This window comes from Halictus rubicundus, unplaced genomic scaffold (genome assembly GCF_050948215.1).
Source record: "Halictus rubicundus isolate RS-2024b unplaced genomic scaffold, iyHalRubi1_principal scaffold0099, whole genome shotgun sequence".
In the NCBI taxonomy this organism is placed as follows: Eukaryota; Metazoa; Arthropoda; class Insecta; order Hymenoptera; family Halictidae; genus Halictus; species Halictus rubicundus.
Window position 1 is genome coordinate 67,439 of NW_027488640.1, and position 23,624 is coordinate 91,062.

General features: G+C 47.4%; 2 protein-coding genes across 2 annotated transcripts; one reads left to right on the plus strand and one right to left on the minus strand.

Annotated features, from left to right (window-relative positions):
• The first annotated feature begins 12,046 nt into the window (after positions 1-12,046).
• On the plus strand, positions 12,047-16,253 carry LOC143363694 (uncharacterized). The gene is made up of 5 exons (XM_076804241.1): positions 12,047-12,157; positions 12,281-13,992; positions 14,746-15,891; positions 15,936-16,058; positions 16,182-16,253. The coding sequence occupies exons 2-3, from the start codon at positions 12,605-12,607 to the stop codon at positions 15,464-15,466; spliced, it is 2,109 nt and encodes a 702-aa protein (XP_076660356.1). The 5' UTR covers positions 12,047-12,157; positions 12,281-12,604; the 3' UTR covers positions 15,467-15,891; positions 15,936-16,058; positions 16,182-16,253.
• Positions 16,254-18,007: 1,754 nt separating this feature from the next.
• LOC143363696 (uncharacterized) lies at positions 18,008-23,194 on the minus strand. The gene is made up of 5 exons (XM_076804243.1): positions 22,886-23,194; positions 19,812-22,735; positions 19,306-19,586; positions 18,466-19,254; positions 18,008-18,366 (listed from the first exon to the last, which is right to left on the minus strand). The coding sequence occupies exons 1-5, from the start codon at positions 23,192-23,194 to the stop codon at positions 18,008-18,010; spliced, it is 4,662 nt and encodes a 1,553-aa protein (XP_076660358.1).
• Between the last annotated feature and the right edge of the window lie 430 nt (positions 23,195-23,624).

Below are 23,624 nucleotides of genomic sequence, written 5' to 3' on the forward strand. Positions count from 1 at the left end.
TTCTCCTCAGTCCCGCCTTTCGACCAGTGGAGGTCGGTATCTCGGAAAGAGGGGGGGTGACGGCGAAATTTTTTCACCACGGGGAAGTCTTATTCCCCTCCCTCGTTCCCCTATCCCAAGTTGCCCCCTGAGGGGACCCACGACCTCGGTTACTCCTACTTTCCGTTTGTACCTTTCGGACACCCGGTATATCGCAAAGCTGAACTAGCTCCGACTTCAAAGTTTCAGGGCTCGTTGCAGAGCTCTCGGCCTCCCCTACAACTTCCCCTATTTACTTCTCCGGACTACCCCCGAAACACACCTCCCTTCTCTGATTTCTCAGAAAGGGGAGGGGTAAATCAAAAAATTTTTGCAGGGGGGAGAGAAGCTCTCCCAATTACCCCCCGCTTATAGCCTATCCTCGATAATGGTTCTCTTTAAAATTTCATCAAAGTCGGAGCAGGTTTAACTTTATTTCCGCTACCCTATTTCTCTTTTGCTTTCTACACTATCTCTTCTTTGTTAATTAATCACGCCGTATACGGCCGTTCTTTCACTTCTATCGGTTGATGGTTAGGTAGATCAAGCTTCGCTAATTATGATCCCTTCATTGCTTATTCTTTTTTCTAATTCCCTTCTGTTTAAAGATTAATTCTTATTCCTTTTCTTTTGTTTCAGGTGCAGAAGATGTATGCCACTACCGCGACTGCGTCTGCCGCTGAATCTGCCGTTTCCTCTATTTAATCTATTTATTTATTTATTTAATTTAACTTATTTTATTGCTACTATTTAACCTTGTGTCTACTGTATCTATTGTACTATTATTTTTCTTCATAATTCGCTCAAGTATTTTAAAATTGTTGTAAAATTATTCAGATTTGTAGAGTTACCCTAACTTCCTAAAACATTGCTATTATTACTTCGAGATTGAAATTGAAATTACCTTATTAGTTAATCCGTTAACCATTGCCTATGTGCTTTTATCTAACTCTTAATTAAATTTTCGGAGATTAGAACTTTTGAATTGAAACTTTATTTTTAAAGTGACTTAGTGGCTTAGTGAATTTGAATTAGTGCATTTCCCTACTTTGTTGATCTTGTCTTTCTCAATTTTTTATTATTAATTATTAATTATTAATATTCCCTAATATTATTACTATTATTACTACTCTAGAGGTTGAGACCAGGTGGAAAAAGGTTCCTATGACTCCTGAGGTTTTCCCTTTTAGCCAGTAAAAGGGCCAAGAGTCTCCTTTCTCAAAAACCTCCGTTACGAGAATTAGTTAATAGAATTCTCTGTAACCCTCCGTTATTCATGTTTTTCCGAGTACTGGGTAGAATGGACACGGCGTTGGTAAGCCCAACTAAGAGTTTATTTTATTTATCGCTACAATAAATAACTAAATTCCTACCGTGTCTTCCTTCTCCCGTGCTCTCTTTCTCCGTTTTGTAATTTGGATTCCAGGTAGCCTGTTTCCCTCAAACACTCGTTTATTCCTTGCGTATTCGCTTGCGCGCCGGACGGCGGCTCGGCTTTTTTCCGTAGGAAATTGCACGAATTTTCCACTACTAATTACCACTTCATACTCTTTTTACTTTCAATAAATACTATAAGAGAAAAAACTCTAAAACTAAGAATTCTAGTAGACACTAGACTTCCTTGAACTATACTCTCGCTTTCGATATACAATCAATTTCAATTTCTACCTCAATCAAAATTTGTCTGCACTCGATCGCGCACCAATTCTTTCTGTCTCTCCTGTAACGGTAACGGTTGTTCGCGTCCCCTTCCCCCGTTCAATTTCTGGCTTAACCTTGCCCGGTTCTTCACTCGCCGCTTTTTCTTTGCCTATGTTTTTCGTCCTATCTGTCTCTCCTATCCTTGGGGGGTTCTTCTGACCTCCGGGTTTCCGTTGTCTCGGCCTACGTTATCCTACCTGTTTACCTCCGAGGTTGCTCACCTCTTTTTGAATTTTAGCTGTTGGTTCTTCGCTATTTTCTTTCTTTCTTTGCTTTGTCGAGGAATAGCGGTACTTTTTCTTTTTCCCTCTCTCTCTCTCTTTCCCTCTTGCTTTTGTTCAGAGACTTTATTTTGCCAGCTTGTTGGCCCGGTTATTATAGTTTTATTCCCTTTTCTACAGACCTTTCCGTCTTGTACCCCTATTCCTCGACAAATCTCCCGTTATTATTAATTTTCTTAATATTTAACTTATTTCCTATTCGCTTTTCTTTTACTTTACTATGTTACGTCAAGCAACTGGCAATCCTTTTCTTTAAATGTCTTTTGTCTTCTTCTTACTTCTCTCTTTCTTTCTTTTTCTTATCCCCCTTTATTCCTACTTTTATTTATTATTATCTTTCTTTCTGATCTCCAGTTCATTTATTTAGAGGTTTGCCTCTTGCTTCACGTATCCTGTTCGTGAGCGTGAGCGATTTATCACGATTCTCCGCTATTCCTTGCTCTTCTATCTTCCATTCTTATTGTTCTTTTTTTTTTCCCCTTGATTTCTGCGCGTTGGATTTTTATATTTAATTTATACCCTATTTTCTTTCATTGTCCCTTATTTATTATTATTATTATTATTATATATTATATTTTTCTATTTCCTATGTTATACTATATTCGCCAGTACAATAAAAATGGAAGTTTTCTTTAACTTACTAATCTACACTTATTCTTTCTCTTAATTCCTACTTTTATTCTTCTAACTTTTATCTTATTTTTACCGGAATTTCTCCACAGTTAACTTTTTCTGTGAGGTTTTTCGTGGAGATGTTCTGGCAATTACAAAAGTGCTGTATACCCAGTTTGGGCCTCTCGTCCTGTTACTGTGCACTTTCTCGAAATTTGCATTTCAAACTATTGGGACAAATTTTACTCTTTATTTACAGTTTTTCGAAAAAACTTTCCCGTATTGATCTAATTTCTTAAAAACTATTATGTATAGGCCTTAGTTCGCGTATCTCTATTGGTTTTTGTGCAACTACTACCCAGTTAGCCAAATGCCTACTCGACCAAATCCTGCTCGAAGCAGAAGAGTTATGTATTTCGTACCAAACCCTGCTCGAAGCAGAATTTGGAACTCCTGTGCTTTGATTGTGACACCAAAGTGTGTCGTGAAATTCATAAGGCAATGCGGCGGCAGATGTTTGTCACATCCATGCGAAGCCTACAGGTAAAATTCCATGCGGCATCATGCGGCATGGGAGCCAAACTTTGACTTCGTTATAGAGGGCAGGTCCGTCGCACTAAGAACGGACGTAACCTTGTTCTAACAGTAAATATCGGGAAAAATTGAAGTAAATCTTCCTGTGTAGGGTGGGAAAAGGTATTTTATTTAAGTTTCAATGCGTAATAAAGATAAAGTGATGCGTAAACACCACAATGTGTCGTGAAAGACAAAGCGCCGTGTTGTATAATTCGAAGAGCGTACGTGCGAGAAAGAGAGAGAGAGAACGAGCGCGAAGAGTGTGCGTGCGAGAGAGAAAGAAAAGAGCGCGAAGAGTATGCGTACGAGACAGAGAGAGAAAAGAGCGCGAAGAGTGTGCGTGCGAGAGGAAGTTGTTTCGGCTTGCACGAGACTTCGAGCTGCCTGAGGCCGGGACCGCTCAGAATTGAACGCTGAGGAAGGTGGTGTAGACAGGAGGCGATAAACGGGAACTCCGATTGTTGTTTCAACACACTTTATTTGGCACACGAGGCCAAACCGTCGAAAATGTATAAAGAGCTGGACACTATGCAATGAACGCGATATAAAATAAGCGACGACGCCGCGAGAAAACACTATTAGTTTCGAGTATGTGACGAAGTCACGAGATAGACAACTAATAATTTGATATTAAGTGAAGAGAGAAAGCAAGCGAGCGCTGCGAAGTTAGAACGACGTCTGAGCGTGCGTTCGCGCACGGTAACGCACGAGACGTCGGGAGAACCGTTGATCGTAGGGTTTTCCATAGGTGAATTCGGTTCACCTTTGATCGTGAGGTGAAATTCAAACAAAGGTGTTTGTCGCCGGTGACACGGCTGTTTACGCGACCGAGACAACGGCTGCTCGGTTTCGCGCTCACAACACGAAAACAAGTACGAACCGGCCACCAACGGTCGAAACCCCCTTCGTTTGAATCTCACAATTTTAGGCTAATCCTGAACATACCGCCCGCCTTGAAACGATAGTTTCGAAACGCACGCACACTGCTCTGTGGACGGAAGATGCCGAATCGGAAGACGCGAGAATCTCGAGCCGCCCGCCATGATGAGACGGGGGAATGAATTTAACGCAAGCACACGCAACCTTATTTTTAAACAAGAGAAAGCTTAGTCTAACGATCGCATAATTAATCTAACGCACGCAACTTACATCTAGGGAGCGCGACTTCCATCTATAACGCACGGAGGAAGTACCTTATTATTCCGCTGGGTTTTGACAAGAAACCGGCAGCGGGCACAGTTTAACGATGGGCCGCTTGAGCTCGGCGGTGCTTGTTTTAACGGTCACCACGCGCGTAGATCCGTCTTCGCCCGGATGTAGTTGCGTTACTCGACCGAGCTCCCACTTACAGGGAGGAAGATTCGGAAGGCGCAGAAGGACGAGCTGCCCGATCGCTAGTGAAGGTCGTTCGCGACGCCATTTACTGCGCTGCTGGAGAGTGTTGACGTAATCGTCTCTCCGGAGTTTCCAGAATCGCTCGGTCATGTGCCGAATAAGTTGCCAGCGCGAGAGGCGATTTTCGGCAAGGGTTAGCGTCGATGGCTGAGGGGGCACCGTGAGCGCCGAACCGATTAAAAGGTGGCCGGGAGTCAATGACTCGAAATCATCGTAGGAGTCGGATAGCGGAGATATCGGACGAGAATTGAGACAGGCTTCGATTGCACAGAGAAGGGTGGTAAACTCTTCAAATGTGAGAGTGCGATCTTTTAAAACACGACGCATATGATGCTTCATGCTTTTCACGCCGGCCTCCCATAGGCCTCCGAAGTGCGGGGCCGAAGGGGGTATGAAGTGCCATGAAACACCGTCGGTGGCAGTTTTATTTAAAAACTCGGGATCGTTAAGAGTTGCGCGATGCGCGAGATGGAGTTCGCGATTAGCTCCGATGAACGTGGTACCGTTATCTGAATACATTGCTTCTGGAATTCCTCGGCGAGAGCAAAATCGACAGTAGGCGTTGAGAAACGCGGGTGTTGAATAATCCGCAACCAGCTCGAGATGGATCGCCTTGGTTGCTAGGCATATGAACAACGCGATGTAAGCTTTGCGAGAGGTGATGCCCCGACCTGCGGATGCTCGAATCTGGACGGGGCCAGCGTAATCAAGACCGCAGTGAGCAAAGCATTTCGCGGGAGGAGAGACCCGAGGTTCCGGAAGCTGGCCCATGATTTGTGCGGGAATTGCAGCTCGCTCTCGAACGCAGGTGACGCAGGTGTGAATCACCGATTTCGCAAGAGTTCGCGCTCGTAAAATCCAGAAATTCTGGCGGAGGGTGCTCAAGGTGAGCTGGAGCCCACCGTGCAGCGAACGAAGATGCGCGTGTTCGATGATGAGTCGAACGAGGGGATGCGACGCGAGAATGATCGGATGTTTCGAATGATACGGTAAGGGAGCACGGTGTAGCCGACCTCCCACGCGTAGGATCCCTTGGTTATCGAGGAAAGGATTAAGAGCACTCAGAGGGTTCTTCGACGGCAGCGGTTGGTTCTGTAGGAGAGTCTTGCGTTCCGACGTAAATAGAGTGGATTGGATCCGGCGGATCCACCAGAACTTCGCGTTACTGCATTCGTCAGCCGAAAGCGCGAGACCATAACCGCGAGACGGAGCTCGACCTGTCTCCGGGTTACTGCGTCGACACGCGTCCACGAAACGGAAGAGGTACGCTGTGACGCGAATGAGTTTTGGCCATGAAGAGAACCTTGTTTCCAGTTCCCAAGGTTGAGATAGGACGGCGGAATGAGCCGGTATGACCTTTGCCTCTAACGGATTGGTGTCGTCGATCCGAATCTGAAGCGGTGGCCATTCGGAGCGATCGCGGGTCAACCAGGCGGGACCTTGCCACCAGAGGGATGACCGAAGAAGGTCGTCGCTTAGGAGACCGCGAGAGGCGCAATCGGCAGGATTGTCTTCTGTACAGACGTGTCGCCATTCCGCGAGCGGGAGCCGGGCTTGAATCTTGGAAACCCGGTTGGCCACAAACGTCTTCCAGCGCGAGGGATGCTGTTGGACCCAATTCAGGACCACGGTCGAATCGGTCCAGCACACGCAGGAGAGATTTCGCGTGCCGAGGGTCGACTGGACAAATTCCATGAGACGCGAGAGAAGAAGGGCCCCTTGCAATTCCAGTCGAGGAATTGTCAAGGGATTCAGAGGTGCTACTTTCGATTTTCCAGCGAGGAGAGAAATCGTGACCTCGCCGGAGGGCGAGGTGCATTTGGCATACACGACGGCGGCGTAAGCGACTGTCGAGGCATCGGCGAAGCCGTGAAGTTCGATGCTAGGAGACCGTATAGAGGAGCCGATCCACCTAGGAAGGGTGACCGAGTCGAGGAGAGATAGGCGCTCGCAGATCGGTCGCCATTTGTCGAGAAGTGCCTCCGGTAGTTTTCCGTCCCAACTAATGCGGATTCGCCAGAGATCCTGAAGGAAGATCTTCGCAAGCACGGTTGCTGGAGTGACCCAGCCTAACGGGTCGTAGAGTTTGGCTATCGTGGAAAGAATCGACCTCTTCGTCGACGGCAATGGGTCAGCCACGATGGTTCGAAGTTGAAAGGCGTCAAGGGTTGGACTCCAGCTGACTCCAAGGACCTTGAGCTGGTCGTCAGGGGCGAGAAGCTTCGTGCACGCGAGACCGGGATCCGCTGGATCGAGATCGGTCAGCAACTCGGACGAATTGCTTGCCCACTTCCGGAGCCTAAAGTTCCCGCAGTCGAGGAGCGCGGTCAGCTGATTACGAGACTGGCGAAGGGATTCGAGGTCATCGTCCCCGAACAATACGTCGTCCACATAGATGTGGTGTTGAAGAATGTGCTGCGCGAGAGGGAAACGATGCCCGTCGTCCTCATTAAGCCGTTGAAGGACGCGAAGGGCAAGATATGGAGCGCACGTCATCCCGTATGTGACGGTGAGAAGCTGATATTCTCGGCACGAGGCGGAAAGTGCTGGCTGCCACAGAATTCTCTGGTAATCGACGTCCCGTTCGTCAATGAGAATTTGGCGATACATTTTCGCGATATCGGCTGTATAGACGAACCGGAATTTTCGCCATCGGAGAATAACTGCGGCGAGATCATTTTGCAGTTTCGGACCGGCGAAAAGGTGGTCGTTTAAGGAAGAGCCGTTGGTTGTGAGGCTGGAGGCGTTGAACACGACGCGAAGGTGGGTCGTAGCGCTGTCAGCTCGAAAGACAGGATGATGCGGGATGAAAACGCATTGCCGAGACGATGCAGTCGAATTTTGAGCTAGCCGCATGTGACCTAGACGCTCGTATTCGTCCAGAAACTCGCTATACTCTTTTGAGATCGCGGAACTCGTCTTTAGACGGCGCGATAGAGAGTGCATCATTTTCTCTGCGACCCGACGCGATTGCCCGATCTCTATGGGGGGTCCTGATCGGAACGGCAGACGAACGATGTACCGTCCGTCGGGAGCGCGAGACGTGTTGTCGCAGAAGTGACGCTCGCACGCTTCTTCGTCCGGTGTAAGGAGAGACTGGAGAGGGATTTCTTCTACTTCCCAAAATCGTTGCATTTCTGAAGTCAACTGTTGGTCAGCGAGACAGTGATGCGTGACAACGAAAGTCGACGGATCGCTCGGGCGCGACGAATTCGCGACCACGGGGCCCGAGATTATCCATCCGAAAATGGAATTTTGGGCAATAGGTTTCCCCGGCTCGCCCCTTCGTATTCCGTCAAGGATTATATGCGGATAGATGTCTGCTCCTAGAATCATTTGAATTGAGTCGGGACTCGAAGGATCCGCGTCAGCCCAGTTCAAATCCGAGAGATGCTCGAAATTACATGAATCCGTTACGCGCCGCGGTGTGTACGTGGACAGAGACGGTAACACGAGCGCGGTTGTTGTGACCGTTGGAGAGCGAGAAGAGCGCGGGGAGAGACGCAAACGTATCGCATGCCGAGCGGTGCCTGTGCGTACCCCACCAACTCCCGAAATCGTCGTCGCGACACGTTGACGCTTCGCCTGTAACAGCTGAGCAACAGCCTCGGTTACGAAGCTTGTTTCCGATCCTTGGTCGATTAACGCACGAACTGTTATGTTGCGGCCGGATTCGACGCTTGCATGCACCCATGCAGTGGCTAGTAAAATTGTCTTAGACGAGGTAGATTTCGCGGACGCGAGATGCGACTGTACTTCGGCGGTCGGGCACGTGCTATCGATTGATTCGGCCGAAGTTGTCGAATCGGGAGCGTGTCTCTCGTCATGCAACAACGTATGATGCCGCTGATGGCATACGCGACACGAATATTTACTCGTGCAATCTTGAGCGGCGTGCGACTGGCTCAAGCAATTTGAGCACCGAGATAATCGCTTAACGATTTCGCTACGACGGGCAGCGCTTTTCGCTAGAAACGATGGGCACGCGTTCATATAGTGACGCGAGCGACAGATCGGACACGCTACCGGAGATGACCCTTTTACCGCCGCGGTATGAACACGAGTGGACTCGTGTTGGAATTTACTCGCCGGAATTCCGCCTTTGAGACGTGCGGGAGATTTCGGACGCGAAACGGGAGGACTCGCACAACCTCCCTTGAAGTCCTCGAGAGCTCGGACACGGGAATCGATAAACGCTCGCAAAGTATCGAACGACGGCGGCGTCACGTCATCGCTGGTTTTTATGTTCCACGCTTTCCTCGTGGTGGAATCGAGCTTCTGCGATATTAAATGAACGAGAATATCGTTCCAGAGTTCGTCGGAACTTCGACCCAGGTTTTTGAGCGACGAAACGGCCATGCATACCCGATCGCGTAGGTCCTGCAGGTCCGACGCAGACTCGCGATTTAGTGCGGGCAACTGTAGTAACGCTGAGAGATGAACGGTCAGGAGGCGGCGCGGATTATCGTAACGTGCCTTAAGCGCATCCCACGCAATTTTGAAATTCGCCGCGGTGACCGGGATATTGCTCACACAATCAAGAGCGCGGCCTTTTAGCGATGAGACTAAATAATGCATGCGCGCAACATCCGTGAGGGACCGGTTGGAAATTATGAGCGCGTTGAATCGGTCGCGAAACGCCTCCCAGGTCTCGCAATGACCTTCGAATTGTGGGAGGTTGATTCGCGGGAGCTGCGCGGGTGGTTCCATCGAGAGATGGGAATCGGCCGAAACGGAATTAGCAGCACTTACATCCTCCTGTTTCTGCTGCTCGAGGACGTCCGTCATGAAGGCGAGGCTGTCCAAGTAAACCTCCTCCGTGGCTGCAAACTGGTCCTCGGTGAAGTACGGGTGGTTCATCTGCTCCTTCGATGAAAGGGCAGCTGCGACCTTTCCATGACCAGCCTCGTACTTCCTCCACTGATCCTTGATGTGGACGATCCGGGTCTGGACCACGCTCTTCGTCCACTTCTCCTTTCCCAGTTTTTTAAAATTCGATACAGCTCGTTCGATGGCCCGTTGTAGATTGAGCTGGTGCTCCAGATGTTCGGCCATGGTCGTATGTTGAACCGTGAAAGTCTACTTCCTCAGATCCGGCTCGAAGGACCAAAATGTTTCGGCATGCACGAGACTTCGAGCTGCCTGAGGCCGGGACCGCTCAGAAATGAACGCTGAGGAAGGTGGTGTAGACAGGAGGCGATAAACGGGAACTCCGATTGTTGTTTCAACACACTTTATTTGGCACACGAGGCCAAACCGTCGAAAATGTATAAAGAGCTGGACACTATGCAATGAACGCGATATAAAATAAGCGACGACGCCGCGAGAAAACACTATTAGTTTCGAGTATGTGACGAAGTCACGAGATAGACAACTAATAATTTGATATTAAGTGAAGAGAGAAAGCAAGCGAGCGCTGCGAAGTTAGAACGACGTCTGAGCGTGCGTTCGCGCACGGTAACGCACGAGACGTCGGGAGAACCGTTGATCGTAGGGTTTTCCATAGGTGAATTCGGTTCACCTTTGATCGTGAGGTGAAATTCAAACAAAGGTGTTTGTCGCCGGTGACACGGCTGTTTACGCGACCGAGACAACGGCTGCTCGGTTTCGCGCTCACAACACGAAAACAAGTACGAACCGGCCACCAACGGTCGAAACCCCCTTCGTTTGAATCTCACAATTTTAGGCTAATCCTGAACAGAAGTGAATTCGAAGAAGATTGAAAGAAGAATATGGAAAGGGATGACGGAATATTTTTAATGTGTATTAATTTTTTATTTCAATTGAATTTATTTTCAAATTGTTACAATTAGTATAATTGTAATATAATTTAATATAATTTAAAATATATAATATAATTTAAAATATATAATTTAATTTAAAAAGTCAATTAAAAAAGCCAATTTAATTTAAAATATGATTTAATATAATTTAAAATTAGCACTAAAAAGTGCTGTTTGGAGCACTGAAAAGTGCTGTTTGGTGTTTTTTTTTTTATTTTTTATTTTTCTTATTTTCAGTGGTGGGAGGTTAAATGCGTTACGCACAACTTCTCGGGACCATTCCAACCCCGAGAAAGTGTGGGACTCCCCAAGCGATCGCCCCCCGTTTCAGAGGGGCGATGTGACAGCGAGGGTTTACCCACTAAAACTCCTCCCTCCACTTGCGCCCCCGGTTACTCTGCCTGCTGCCAGGGGTTAACATACCTCGCCGTACTGCCCGACGGCTTCTTGTGCCGGACCCTTTCTTTGCGAGCTTTCAGGACCACTCGCATCGAATCTTGAAATTCGAGGCGAGTGGGCCTTGCGAAAGATCTGCTTTCGCAAACTGCATCTGCAACATTATTTAAGAAAGATTATTTACACGGTCATATTAAGCTTATTAAGTTAATGTATTAAGCAATAAATAATTCTTACCGAAAAGGGCCCGCACAATTTTCGTGGGACACAATGGTTGGCAACTGTCCGTGCCAAACCACGTGTATGAGGGTAGGAGGCTGTCTGCGACAGCCTCTCTAAAAGAGGCACTCAGTGCCTCTTTTAGATTGTACCCTCCTACATGGGCAAAGAAGTCAACCTAAAAAATAATAAGTTATATCATTAATATATATACTCACACGTGTGTGCGCATATAGCAATGGAATAAATGCATACACTTACCACATTACTGTACTCCTGTTCGGAGCAGTTTTCGAAGTTGTCTACCTCTTCCCTCGTTTGAAGAGGTAGACATTCCGGCTTTCTCCCATAAATACGAGGTTGCTCCCTTTTTTCCAATATTCTAGAAAGAAGAAGTAAATTTTGTTAAATATTGCCATCATACTGTAATTTCAATTTCTTAAATTACATACTGATCCATTTTCTTATCCAGGAGGTCCAGCTTTCTTGCGAGGTGTTCGTTCTGAGACATCAGTTTCGCGTTTTGCGACATCAGTTGCTCAAATTGGGATCTTGTGATGGTTGCGGGGGTCTGTGGTGTTATAGGACGTGGTGTTATAGGAGGTGGTGTTATAGGAGGTGGTGTTATAGGACGTGGTGGTAAATAGGACGTGGAGGAAGCAGACAAATCTATTGGGGAGGAGGTTGGTGGTGGTATGGGAGGAGGATTGAGCAACGATGTCGACTTTGCTCCATGACTCTCCGGCGAATCGGCCTCCAGAAGTCTCTGGAGCTCCTCATCGGAGTTAAGAGCACTCGCTGGTTGAAAAGGGCGTTTCCGTCGCCGAGGCTCCCCATCCGACGAGGTGGTCTTATACCTCGCCGGCTTCTGGATTGTCCTCTCTGGACGACGGTTTGGAATCTGAAAAACATATGAAAAATAATATAATGATATACCGATAATATATACAATATTTTAGATTAATTATATGATACAGGAGACTGAAACTTACCTTTTCCATTGCCTCAATTGTCTACGAAATTCGCTTCTCGAAATGTGATCGTCTTTATGGGATGCACGATAGCGAATGACCGTAGCGAGTTGCATTTTTCTGCATGCGGTCGTTATAAACAAATGACATTCAAATTCCGCGCCAACTGTGCGCATGCCCTTAAGGATCTAACACAATAATACGCGTAAATATTAATGCACACATTATTAATTTAATTAATTTAATTCTTAATTTTTAATTTTAATTCATTAATTTCTTTTAAAGCTATAATATGTATAACTTTTAATTTATGATGCGCGTATGTTAGGTGTTGCGCGTTACGGGATCATGCGCAGTGCAGTTTGCGACACCAGACCGGAAACAACACCTCTCACGACGAAGGTGTCGGTGTTTCGACACGCGCTCTGATTCCGTCTTGTTTTTAGTGATTACTTTGTTAGTTAATTACTAATTGTTAAGTTCGTGAATTCACTCTGAAGCAGTGAAGACTGGATGAGCAGTGGATTTGAAGGAAGGAAGGATAGAAGCAGAGAAGACGCCAGATAAGTATTGCCACGTGGTATTGTTACCAATACACGTAACACATTATTATATATTTTGTATATTCTTTATTCAGTTTTCTTTTACCCCCATGGATCGTAGATATTTGAAAAATTCGGTTTCGCGAAAACCGTATAATAAATTAAGCGATAGGCAAAAACGAAGTATTCGGCGCGAAATAACCTTAAATTTGAGGAAGTATTCACGTGACAATGAATTACAAAGTCCCCCTAATGTTGATAATCTGCAGGACATTCCCAGCACGTCTTCCTTATCCGTGCCTGTCAGTAATAATAATAATAATGAAAGTCTTCTTAATATTCCCACCACATCTTCATTTACGCATGATTCCTCTTCTACCTCTTCATGCGATGATGTGGTTTGGGAGTCCGCTGGTACTGTTTCAGAAGTATCATTTCGTGATCGTTTGGCATCTTGCTTTGTGGACAATAATTTAACGCACACTCAGGGGAACAACATCTTATCTCTTCTACGTACCCATTCGTGTTTTTCTAGTTTGCCGAAAGATATAAGAACGCTCATTGGTACACCACGTACCAGTGTGGTCACCTCTGTGGTAGAACCAGGAGAGTATGTTCATTTTGATGTAGAGTTGAAAATAGTTAAACAGTTATCTCAATGTTCTTCAGTAATTCCTGAAGAGTTGCAATTGGATTTTCATGTGGACGGATGTAGTTTAGATAATTCCAATACAATTCAAATTTGGCCTATTCAAGTCAGAATTGTAAATATCTTAAATAGTAAACCCATTGTAGTAGGGATTTATAAAGGCACCCAAAAACCCAAGGATTGTAACAGTTATCTTCAAAAATTTGTCTCTGACATAAACTTGATAATTTCAAATGGAGGCATTACGTTCCACGAGAAAAAAATTCCAGTCGTATTAAGATGTTTTATTGCTGATGCACCAGCTCGAGCCTTTATACTTCATCACAAAGGCCATATGTCTCATCGACCTTGTTCCAAGTGCAAAGTTTGTGGTACACAGGAAAGAGGACGTCAGGTTTTCAATGGTATTATACATCCTTTACGAAGTGATGAAGAATATACCAGGTGTTCCGATGAGGATCATCATAAAGACGGTCAAAGTCCATTAGCTTTGATGCCAATAGGAATGGTATCACCGGTGCCATTCGAGTATATGCATCTCGTATGTCTAGGTGTCATTAAAAAATTATTATCTGCCTGGGTGTGTGGCAAATATTCTCCATTTTCAAAATTATCTTCTCGACAAATTTTCACAATCTCAGAGAGAATGAGAAGGATCAATAAATATTGTCCATCCGAGTTTGCAAGGCGTCCTAGATCAATAGATTTATTTTCCAAATTTAAAGCAACAGAATTTCGGCAATTTCTTTTGTATACTGGTCCAGTTGTCACCTATGGAGTGCTGAAGGATAATGTATATCGACACTTCTTGTTTCTGCACAGTGCGATAAGAATAATGGTGTTGAGATCGTCACGGGTTGGTCGATGCTCAACTGGTCAATTTCGAACTTAAACGAAAGTTGACCTCGTCGAAAGAATTAGATGCCGTTGTTCGGTAAAATGTAATTTATTAATAGAGAGCAACACAGAAATTAACAACTAACTAGACAGTGATTAAAAAGCTCTTGAGAATATCGTGGTCGAAATATGGTTGTTCGCGTTTTCACGGTTGAGATGGTTCTGCCTGGTCAGTTTGTGCGCTGCCTCGAAGTCCACTCATTCCACCCCCGTTGACGGGGAAAACTTGCGGGGGATGCAAAAGTCTAGTGCCATTGGCTGATGGGACTTGGAGAGATATTTTTTGGGACCGCCTCTTGTCGTGGAGGTGAGACCCCCCTCTCCAAGCCCCGGTGGGAAATTCGAATTAGTAGTTAACGGGACTTCGAGACTACGCGAGAGCAGGCCCAATTGGCCCGCATCTGTTTCGGCTTGCATGTATTGTCGCGTTGGCCTTGCTGACCATACCGTCGTTCGAACGCGGGACTGGGGCCTCGGACACGTCGTAAACGTTATTAGAGGGCCCCAAGCTGTAAAAGGCCATATTCCTCTAAAACATCCGAGGATGCGACAATTTTCGAAGGGTACGCGGGTCGGCTCGCGTGGGCCCCAGATGCCGCCGAGTTATGGCAAGGGTCCGTCTTTGTTCGCACGGTTGCCGTAGGCCTGCGAGGGATTACCGTTGAGGGTCACGCCTCAACAAATGGTTTCACAGGTTTTTGTTAGCAAATATTTAAAGTTTGCAGGAGGAGCTTTGCAACAATTTGTTCGTCGTTGTGAAAAGTTCTATGGCCCAACTTTTAATTCTTATAATGTCCACGGTCTTCTCCACTTGGCCGATGACGTCAGACGTTTTGGTACATTAGATTCATTTTCAGCTTTCCCGTATGAAAGCAACATGTCCATTTTTAGAAAATATTGCAGAAAGCCAGGACAACCCCTTCAACAATTTTCTAATAGAATGAGAGAGATAGAACATCATGGCAGTAATAAGGGAGGAGGTGATTCTTCAACCACCATTCAGGCATCTATGATGTTTCATAATAGTTGTGGTGCTATTTCTTACCGCAAACTTCAAATTCACAGCTTATTGCTTGGCACAGACGAGCACGATAATTGCTGCATTTTACACGATGGCACAGTTTGTATAATTTCATCTATTAGTCCCCATGAAAATTCTTTTCGCTTAGGTGTACAAAGATTTCTACAAGTTGATGTATTCTATGATATCGCCTTGTTATCTCCAGCACTAGAAATTTTTAAATGCGATACTTTGAGCACTGAAATAACATATGTTAGCCAGGAAGATGTTAGGGCAAAATGTTACCGAATGCCATTGGAGGCCATGAACGTTTCCAACGAATCGTCGACAGATGAAGAAGACGATAACATATTGGGAATGTCCCAGTGGGTTATCGCTGTGCTGGTTCATTGTGAAACAGTATAATTTATTCCAAGTTGCACATCGTACATTACATATTTCTCGTGTTATGATAAATTGTAATGTTATTATATATAGATACGAGAGAAATAAGATACGCATGGAAAACAAATAACTTTATGTTATAATCAATAATATCTTCCGTGCAGTATTGTATAGTATTATTTTAGTACTCTAAACTTTATATAGTACTCACAAATATTTTTAATTATTTCAGATACCTATTTTTCCGAGAATGCTTTACTACCAGGATTACCACCGAAAGTAATTTGGAACAAATGTCAAAACAGTATTATTATGAGTTGATTAATGAAATGAAATGTTACCCCGATACAATGCTGTATCCTTGGCTAGCAGCTAAATTAAATCAGCTTCAATTAGATGTCTACATACATAATTTTTCATTAATATATCTATTCCAAGAACAAAAGGTAAACAAAAGGATATTATATTCTTAATAACAGAACATGAACAGTTAGGAACACAGGCTTGGTTGGATGCCTATCATCTATCATCTTTATTTGCTTCGAGATCCTGTCTGCACTGTGCTGTGTAGTTATAATTGAAGACATTTCATCTCATAAGTGGAAATGGCAAAGTGAGTATATACATTATCCTAGAATTAAAAAAAATTTTTTTTCTTCCAAATATATCGATTGTACAATGAGAACAGAACACATATCCATATCACGTTCTAATGTAAGGCCCTTTTTGTTTGTAGGAAGGAGAAACTTCAAGAGTGGTGTGCTGTCCGTGTCCGCTGATGAGAGGAAGCATAACAAAAATAAATAAATAAATATATTGTTAATAAACTCTTCTTAAGCGCCCCCATACCTTATTTTCCATTCGAGGGTTTTATTTCCATTATTTTAAGATTTGAATATTTATTTTTTATTTTATAACAGTTTTGTTATGATAATTGAATTTTATATCATTTTTATTTCCTTCGTGTAACTTGTACAGTTCATTTTTTTAAATTTTATTGTCTATTCGTTTTCTTTCTTAAGATTATAAATATGAAACAAATAAATTTATATAATACAAATATATGTAAAATAAAAATAAATTAAGATTAAAATAAATACGTTTGTAAATTCAATTTTCCCTCTCGTCGTTTATTCCGATTTTTCCCGATATTTACTTTCAGAACAAGGTTACCCCTTTCTTATTGCGACGGACCTGCCCTCTATAACGAAGGCTGATCGAAGCGAAAGTGTGGCACGAACAGGCACGAATATGGCGTGGCAGATTTTCTACTGGAATACATATGGCAATGCGGCGGCAGATAGATGGCACTTCCGTGTCAAATTTTAGTGGCAGATTCAAAGCATTTTGCTTACTGGGTAAATACAAAACGAAATCAGATTAGCAGTAGTTATACGAAAACCAGATGAGATACGCGGACCAAAGTTTATACACAATAGTTTTGAAGCAACCAGAACATTCTTATGAAAAATGTTCCCAAAAAAAAGCTGCAAATAAAAAAGTTAAAATCTGTACCAATAGATCGAAAAATGTAATAACTAGAAAAACCAAGCAGAGTAGATTACAGTATACACGGTAATTAGCGAAAGCCAAGTAATAGATTAGAGAAATCCTGTCGAACAAAACTAGGCGAGAACAAATAAGATCAGGTAATAACTAAATGCAAGACGAAAACAGATTAGTAATAGTTGTACGATAACCAGATGAGATACGTGGAACAAACTTTATACACAATAGTTTTGAAGCAACCAGAACATTTTTATGAAAATTGTTCCAAAAAAGTTGCAAACAAAAAAGTTAAAATTGGTACCATTAGATCGAAAAATGTAATAACTAGAAAAACTAAGCAGAGTAGATTATAGTATACACGGTAATTAACGAAAGCCAAGTAATAGATTAGAGAAATCTTGTCGTATAAAACTAGGCGAGAACAAATAAAGTCAGGTAATAACTAAATACAAGACGAAAACAGATTAGTAGTAGTTGTACGAAAACCAGATGAGATGCGTGGACCAAAGTTTATACACAATAGTTTTGAAGCAACCTGTTTTGGATCTTCGTTGGGTTCCGTAACGTTGGAACCTTTAACTTACGATCGCGAAATGTTTGAGAAATAAAGTCGGAATTTGTGGGAGAGCTAATCGATTTATTCGTGTTATCACTGCGGTTCTCGGAAAGGAGAGCGAGGGCTCGACGGATTGCCGTGTATATTGACGGGGCTCTCTCCCCTCGCCGCGCACCCCGAACTACTCGGTCCGCCCGAAGTGTGCGGGGAGAGAGAGAGACGAACCGCGACGACGGCCGAGTCCTCAATACAAACAAAGTTCGGCAGTCGCTAATTTGCCGTGTGTGCGTGCGGACGCACAGCGGCACCGACCAGCTGATTGCTCGAACATACCGCCCGCCTCGTTGTCGGGTCGGCAACGAAATAGTACAATGGTTTTCGGATGTTATACAGAGAAGTGAACAGAGTGAACAGAGTGAACGAAGTGAGCTACAGATATTTACAATCATTTACAATATGTACAATGTGCGTCTAAACACCGCCCGCCGTGAAGGGAGTCACGTTTCCTCGCCGGTGGAATGCTCGGAGGAAATGAGCGGTACAAGGCGCTGGATGGCTCTGGTGGTAGTACGGGTAGCGGTCTTCACGACAGCCACACGCACTCGTCCGTCGGATCCCCGATGCACCTCGACGACTCGTCCGAGAGGCCATTTCGTAGGCGGCGCGAGATCGTCCTTCAGGAGCACGACCGCTCCGACGGCAAGATTCTCCCGTGCCCTTTGCCATTTCGGAAGAGTCTGCAGCTGGCTCAGGTATTCGGTACGCCACCGCTGCCAGAAACCTTCCAGAAGTCTGGATACAAGGTTCCATCTCCGTCGGCCTGCGTCGTACGTGATTTCGTCACCCGGTTCTGGAACTGCGCACAAAGAGCAAGCGTTAACCAGATGGTTTGGCGTGAGGAAGGGAGGATCATTTGGATCGTCGGACAAGGCGGAGAGGGGTCGAGAGTTCATACAAGCTTCCACTTGACACAGCAAGGTGGAAAGCTCCTCGAAGGTGAGCTGTTGTTCCCCTATTGTGCGTCGTAGATGCCTCTTCGCGGATTTCACGGCCGCTTCCCACAGACCGCCGAAATGAGGAGAATACGGCGGTATGAACCTCCATTCCGTTCCGTCGGCGGCCAGCAATTCCGCCGTTTCCTTGTAAAAGGTCGATGCAGCGTTGAACATGCGCTTCAGAAGCTGATCGGCACCTCTGAACGTCGTAGCGTTGTCACTCAGCATCTGGTGACATCTTCCGCGTCTAGCTACGAAGCGTTTGAAAGCTGCGATGAAGGAGGCAGAGGACAAATCGGACACGACATCTAAGTGGACCGCCTTCGTGCACAGGCACACGAAAACGACGACGTATCCCTTGGTGGTCCGCTGTCCCCTTGCTCTCGTCATGAGCATCGGAATCGGACCAGCATAATCGACTCCGCTGACCGAGAATGCCCTTGCTGGTTGCACTCGCTGGGCAGGCAGCATTCCCATTTGCTGGTTGCTGGTGCGCCCTTGGAGCCGAGTGCAGGTAACGCAGCCTTTTACGACCCGTTTCACCAGCGTCTTGTCTCGCGGAATCCAGTGGCGGAGCCTGAGCGTCGCCCGCGTCAAGTTCACTCCCCCATGGAGCGTCCGAAGGTGAGCTGACCGGATCAGCAATGGTGCCAACGGAGACTGTCGGTCGACTATCACAGGATGTCTCTGGTCGAATGAAACTGCTGCGTGGTCCAGTCGTCCTCCCACTCGTAAGACACCTTGACGATCTATAATCGGCCGAAGAGAAACAAGGGTCGAGGTCGATTTGATTATCTTACCCTTCTCCATTTCCGCGAGTTCGTCGCCAAAGTCGTCAGCTTGGCTCATTCGGTGGACGCTCACCCACGCCTCGTCGATCTCAGTGGCTGTCAGGAACCCGTGCTGCGGTGTACCGATGGATCGAGCGTTGTTTGCGAATCGTCGCATATACGCGGTCACTCGGACCAGCCTCAACGCTGACGAGAATCGGAGAGGGTCCCAGGGCGATTCGAAGACGGCTCGCAGACTGGGATGGTCGCCGGACTTCGTCTTCCTTGCCATCGTCGTCGTCACCGTCACTCTGCGCTCCGGAGCCTCGCTCTCGTCGACGTCACATGCGCCAGGCCAATCCTCCTGAGGCCCTGACAACCACGAGGGACCGCTCCACCAGAGGTCATCGTCGACCAGTACCTGCGCTGAAATCCCACGCGTGGCAAGGTCCGCAGGATTTTCGTCTGTCCTCGCGTGTCGCCACTCAACGTCCGGTAGCAGGCGCTGGATCTCGGCCACCCTATGCGCCACGAACGGTTTCCACCTGGAAGCATGAGACCTCACCCAGGCTAGGACGACCGATGCATCGGTCCACGCATGCATAGTCACGCTGTGAGGCCGCATCGAATCTCCTACTGCTCTCAGCAATCGGGCCAGCAGTAGAGCACCGCACAGCTCCAGCCTAGGAATGCTCTGTGGTTTGGTTGGAGCGACCTTGGTCTTCGCCATCAGTAAGTGCGTCTCGGCCCTTGCACCGGTAACTGGCACCCTTATGAAGACGGCTGCGGAGTATGCCCTTTCTGACGCGTCGCTGAATCCGTGCAGCTCTATATTGTCGCTGGTCGCCGCACGATAGCCAATCCATCTCGGAACTGTGATTCGATCGGTCCTCTCCATCTCGAATCGAAGTTGCTTCCATCGCTCGGAAAACAGCTCGGACAGCGGCTCGTCCCACAACAATCCGGACAACCAGAGGTCCTGCAGCAGGATCTTCGCAGCAATGCTGATCGGAGACAGCCACCCCAGTGGATCGAAAAGCCTGGCCGTCTCAGACAAAACCGATCGTTTGGTCCATGGTTGACCTGATGTGGCAGTCCTGAGCTTCGGAGCCGCAAGAGACAGAGTGTCGTTCACCGTGCTCCATTTGAGTCCCAGCGCTCCTGCCTCTTGGTGACCCTGCAACAATTGAATGAGACCGGAGCTCGACGACAAATAATTGGTCGCCCACTTATCCAGCGGGAATCCGCCCGCCGTCAGGATGTCCGTGAGTTGACGTCGAGCCTCTTCGGTGTCGTCGATGTCATCTCCTCCGGCCAGAATGTCATCGACATACGAATTCGCTCGGAGAATCGCTGCACCCCGCGGAAATCGAGCCTTCTCGTCGTCGGCAAGCTGAAGCAGTACTCTCGAGGCGAGGTACGGAGCCGACGTCGTGCCGTAGGTCACCGTCGTCAAACGGAAGTCCCGTACTTCCTCGCTTGGATCTTTCCTCCAGACGATCCTCTGCCAGTCTCTGTCCTCTGGGTGCACCTTGATCTGGCGAAACATTTTTACAATGTCCGTCGAAAAGGCATGCCGATGGAATCGCCACCTCGTTATTACGGCCCAGAGGTCAGTTTGGAGCTTCGGTCCGGCAGCCAGGTAATCGTTAATGGCACTGCCTCTGCCTGAAACGTAAGAACCATTAAAAACTACTCTTATTTTGTTTCCAGATGGTTTTTCCCGCCACACGGCGTGATGCGGAAGGTAATTCTCCCCCCCGCCAGTCGAGTGCCGCGAGACGAACTCCATGTGCCCGAGCCGTTCGTACTCCTCCAGAAATTCGGAGTATTTCTGTCGGAGCGTCTCGTCCCTTTCTCGTCTCCTTTCGGACGATAAGAGCAAGCGAACTGCAGCCGATCGCGGAACTCCGACATCGGTGCCTGGGGTGGCAACGAACGGTAAGCGCACAACGTAGCGTCCATCCTGATCTCTGCGGTGCGTATCCTTGAAGTACCTTTCGCATGCTTCGTCCTGAGGCGTGCTTATTGCACTAGTTGGTACTTCTTCCAGCTCCCAGAACCTCTGCCAATCGTCTCGGAGGTCTCGTGCAGGCTGAACTAGCAAGGATCGCACCCGAGGTCCAGCGCTGTGGTCCTTTGTGGATGAGGTTGTGCCCATCGGCGCCCAGCCGAAGGGCGTTCGAACAATTGGAGGAGTGCCCATTGGTCCGATTCGATTCTCGAGGAGGAGGTGACCACACGCATCTGCCCCGAGAAGTAATTCCACCCTGTTCGGAGAGCGGAAGTCCTCGTCGGCCAACGGAAGTCCGTGGAGGTGAGTCCACTTCTCGTCGTTAATTTCTACCGCTGGAGTCGGAGCGGTAATTTTTCGCGTCACCAGCGCGTTTAACGCGAGTCGGAACTTGGAGTCGCGACTAGACGCGAGTAACACGGACACTTCGTGACGTACCGTGCCCACGCTTATCTCCTGGTATCCGGTCAAATGAACCTCCACGTTCCGGCGCGGAAGACGTAACGCTTGCACGACATCGTCCGTCACGAATGACATTTCGGACCCGGGGTCGAGTAACGCGCGAGCGGAGACACTGCGACCGTTCGGGGACTTCAACTGGACGCGCGCGGTGGCCAGTAAAACAACGCGATTCGACCTGAACGTGTTCACCGAACTTGTGCTTGGCTGCGCGGGAGCTTCGCTCTTCCGGAACGCCTCGTGAAGCGAGGTGTGGTGATGACCGCCGCACACCATACACCGGTAGGAAGACGTGCACGCCGCGAGCAAGTGGGTTCCCGAGAAACACGAAACGCACAGTTTATTTCGGTACACAAATTCCTTGCGTTCCGACGCGCTAAAGGTTTTGAACTGACCGCAGTGCCCTAGCTGGTGATTGTCCGAACACAGCGGGCACTTCCGAACGTTGCTGGCCTTCGCGGATGGCCCTTTGGTCATTTGCACGGTCATGGCCGTCCTTTGTTCGGGTTTTCGCGTCTCCTCTCGCTTGGTCGGTGTTGACGAACACATCGGCTCTTGGGTCGAGGCCAAGGCATGGATGCGTGATTCGAGGAAATCTCGAATCTCCACGAAGGACGGCATGATCGTCGGGTCCGGGAACATCTTCTCCCAGTCCAGGCGCGTCGTCGAGTCCAGCTTCCTGACGAGGAGTGTCACGAACCAGTCGTCCCATGTGTCGACTGGTTTTTTAAGCGCGGCCAGAGCATCTCGAGCTTGGCAGAACTCGTCGAGGACTCTGGTCAATTCCTCCGTCGAAGCTCGTTTTACTGCCGGGCAGTCCAAAAGTCTTCCGAGGTGAGCGGTGGTCAGAACACGGATGCCTCCATAACGACGTTCGAGTGCCGCCCACGCCGTCGAATAGTTCGCATCCGTCAGGGATGTACGCGCGATAACCTTCGCAGCCGCGCCGGTGAGGCTCGCCTTCAAATATTGTAGGCGTTGGACGTCCTGCAATCGTTTGGAGTTATGAATCGTAGCGCGAAACGAATCGCGAAACTCCTCCCACCGTAGGAGATCGCCCGAAAACTTCTCGATGGTCAGGGTCGGCAGTTTGGGTCCGGCGTTGCACTCGTGAGACTCGGCTTGAGCCGGAGTTGCTGAGGCGGCGGGCTTCAGGTTTTCTAGCCTCTCCACCAATTCAGAGGAGTTCTGAATGTAGGCTTCCTCGACTTCGTCGTACAGGCCTCTCTTCCTGTAGTTACTGGCGGCGTAATCTGGCATCGGTCTCAGAGCGTTGTGGTTTACGGTGAAGTTGCGCCAGTAACTTTCCAGCAATTCTATCCTTTTCTTCAGCACAACCGCAGAGAGTTTCGCTGCCCCCAATTTGTCGGTATTGGTAATGCAGTTCTTGATGCGGCCAGCGATCTCCTCCTGAGCGACCACTACATCGCTGAACGTTTGCGGCATTGTTTCGGCAGTTAAAATTCAAAACGAAACGTGAAAACAAACTGATCGAGACGCGAAAGACAAAGAACTTTACGCGTATCGCGGTAAACACCTTGCCTCGGTCGGTTCGAGAGCGGTTGGTGTCCCGGTGGAAGGTCACGGAATTTTCGAATCCGTAACGGTTCGCCACGCGGTCTAAGTACCGTTTTTCGAGAACGGTCTCACGAATTCTGTTCGAAGAATTCACTTGCTCCTTTCCTTTCAGGTGCTTCCTGATTGTCTGCGACGGAGCCTCGGAAGATGCTCGATGCACTCGCGGATCACTCGAGGAGACAACGGAAGCGCACAACAGAACTCGCGGTGATGCACAGAATTCTTCGTAATTCTGCGGTGGATCGAGTGGAATAGAGAAATCGGCACACTCTATTCCCGGGTTTCGGCACCAAATGTT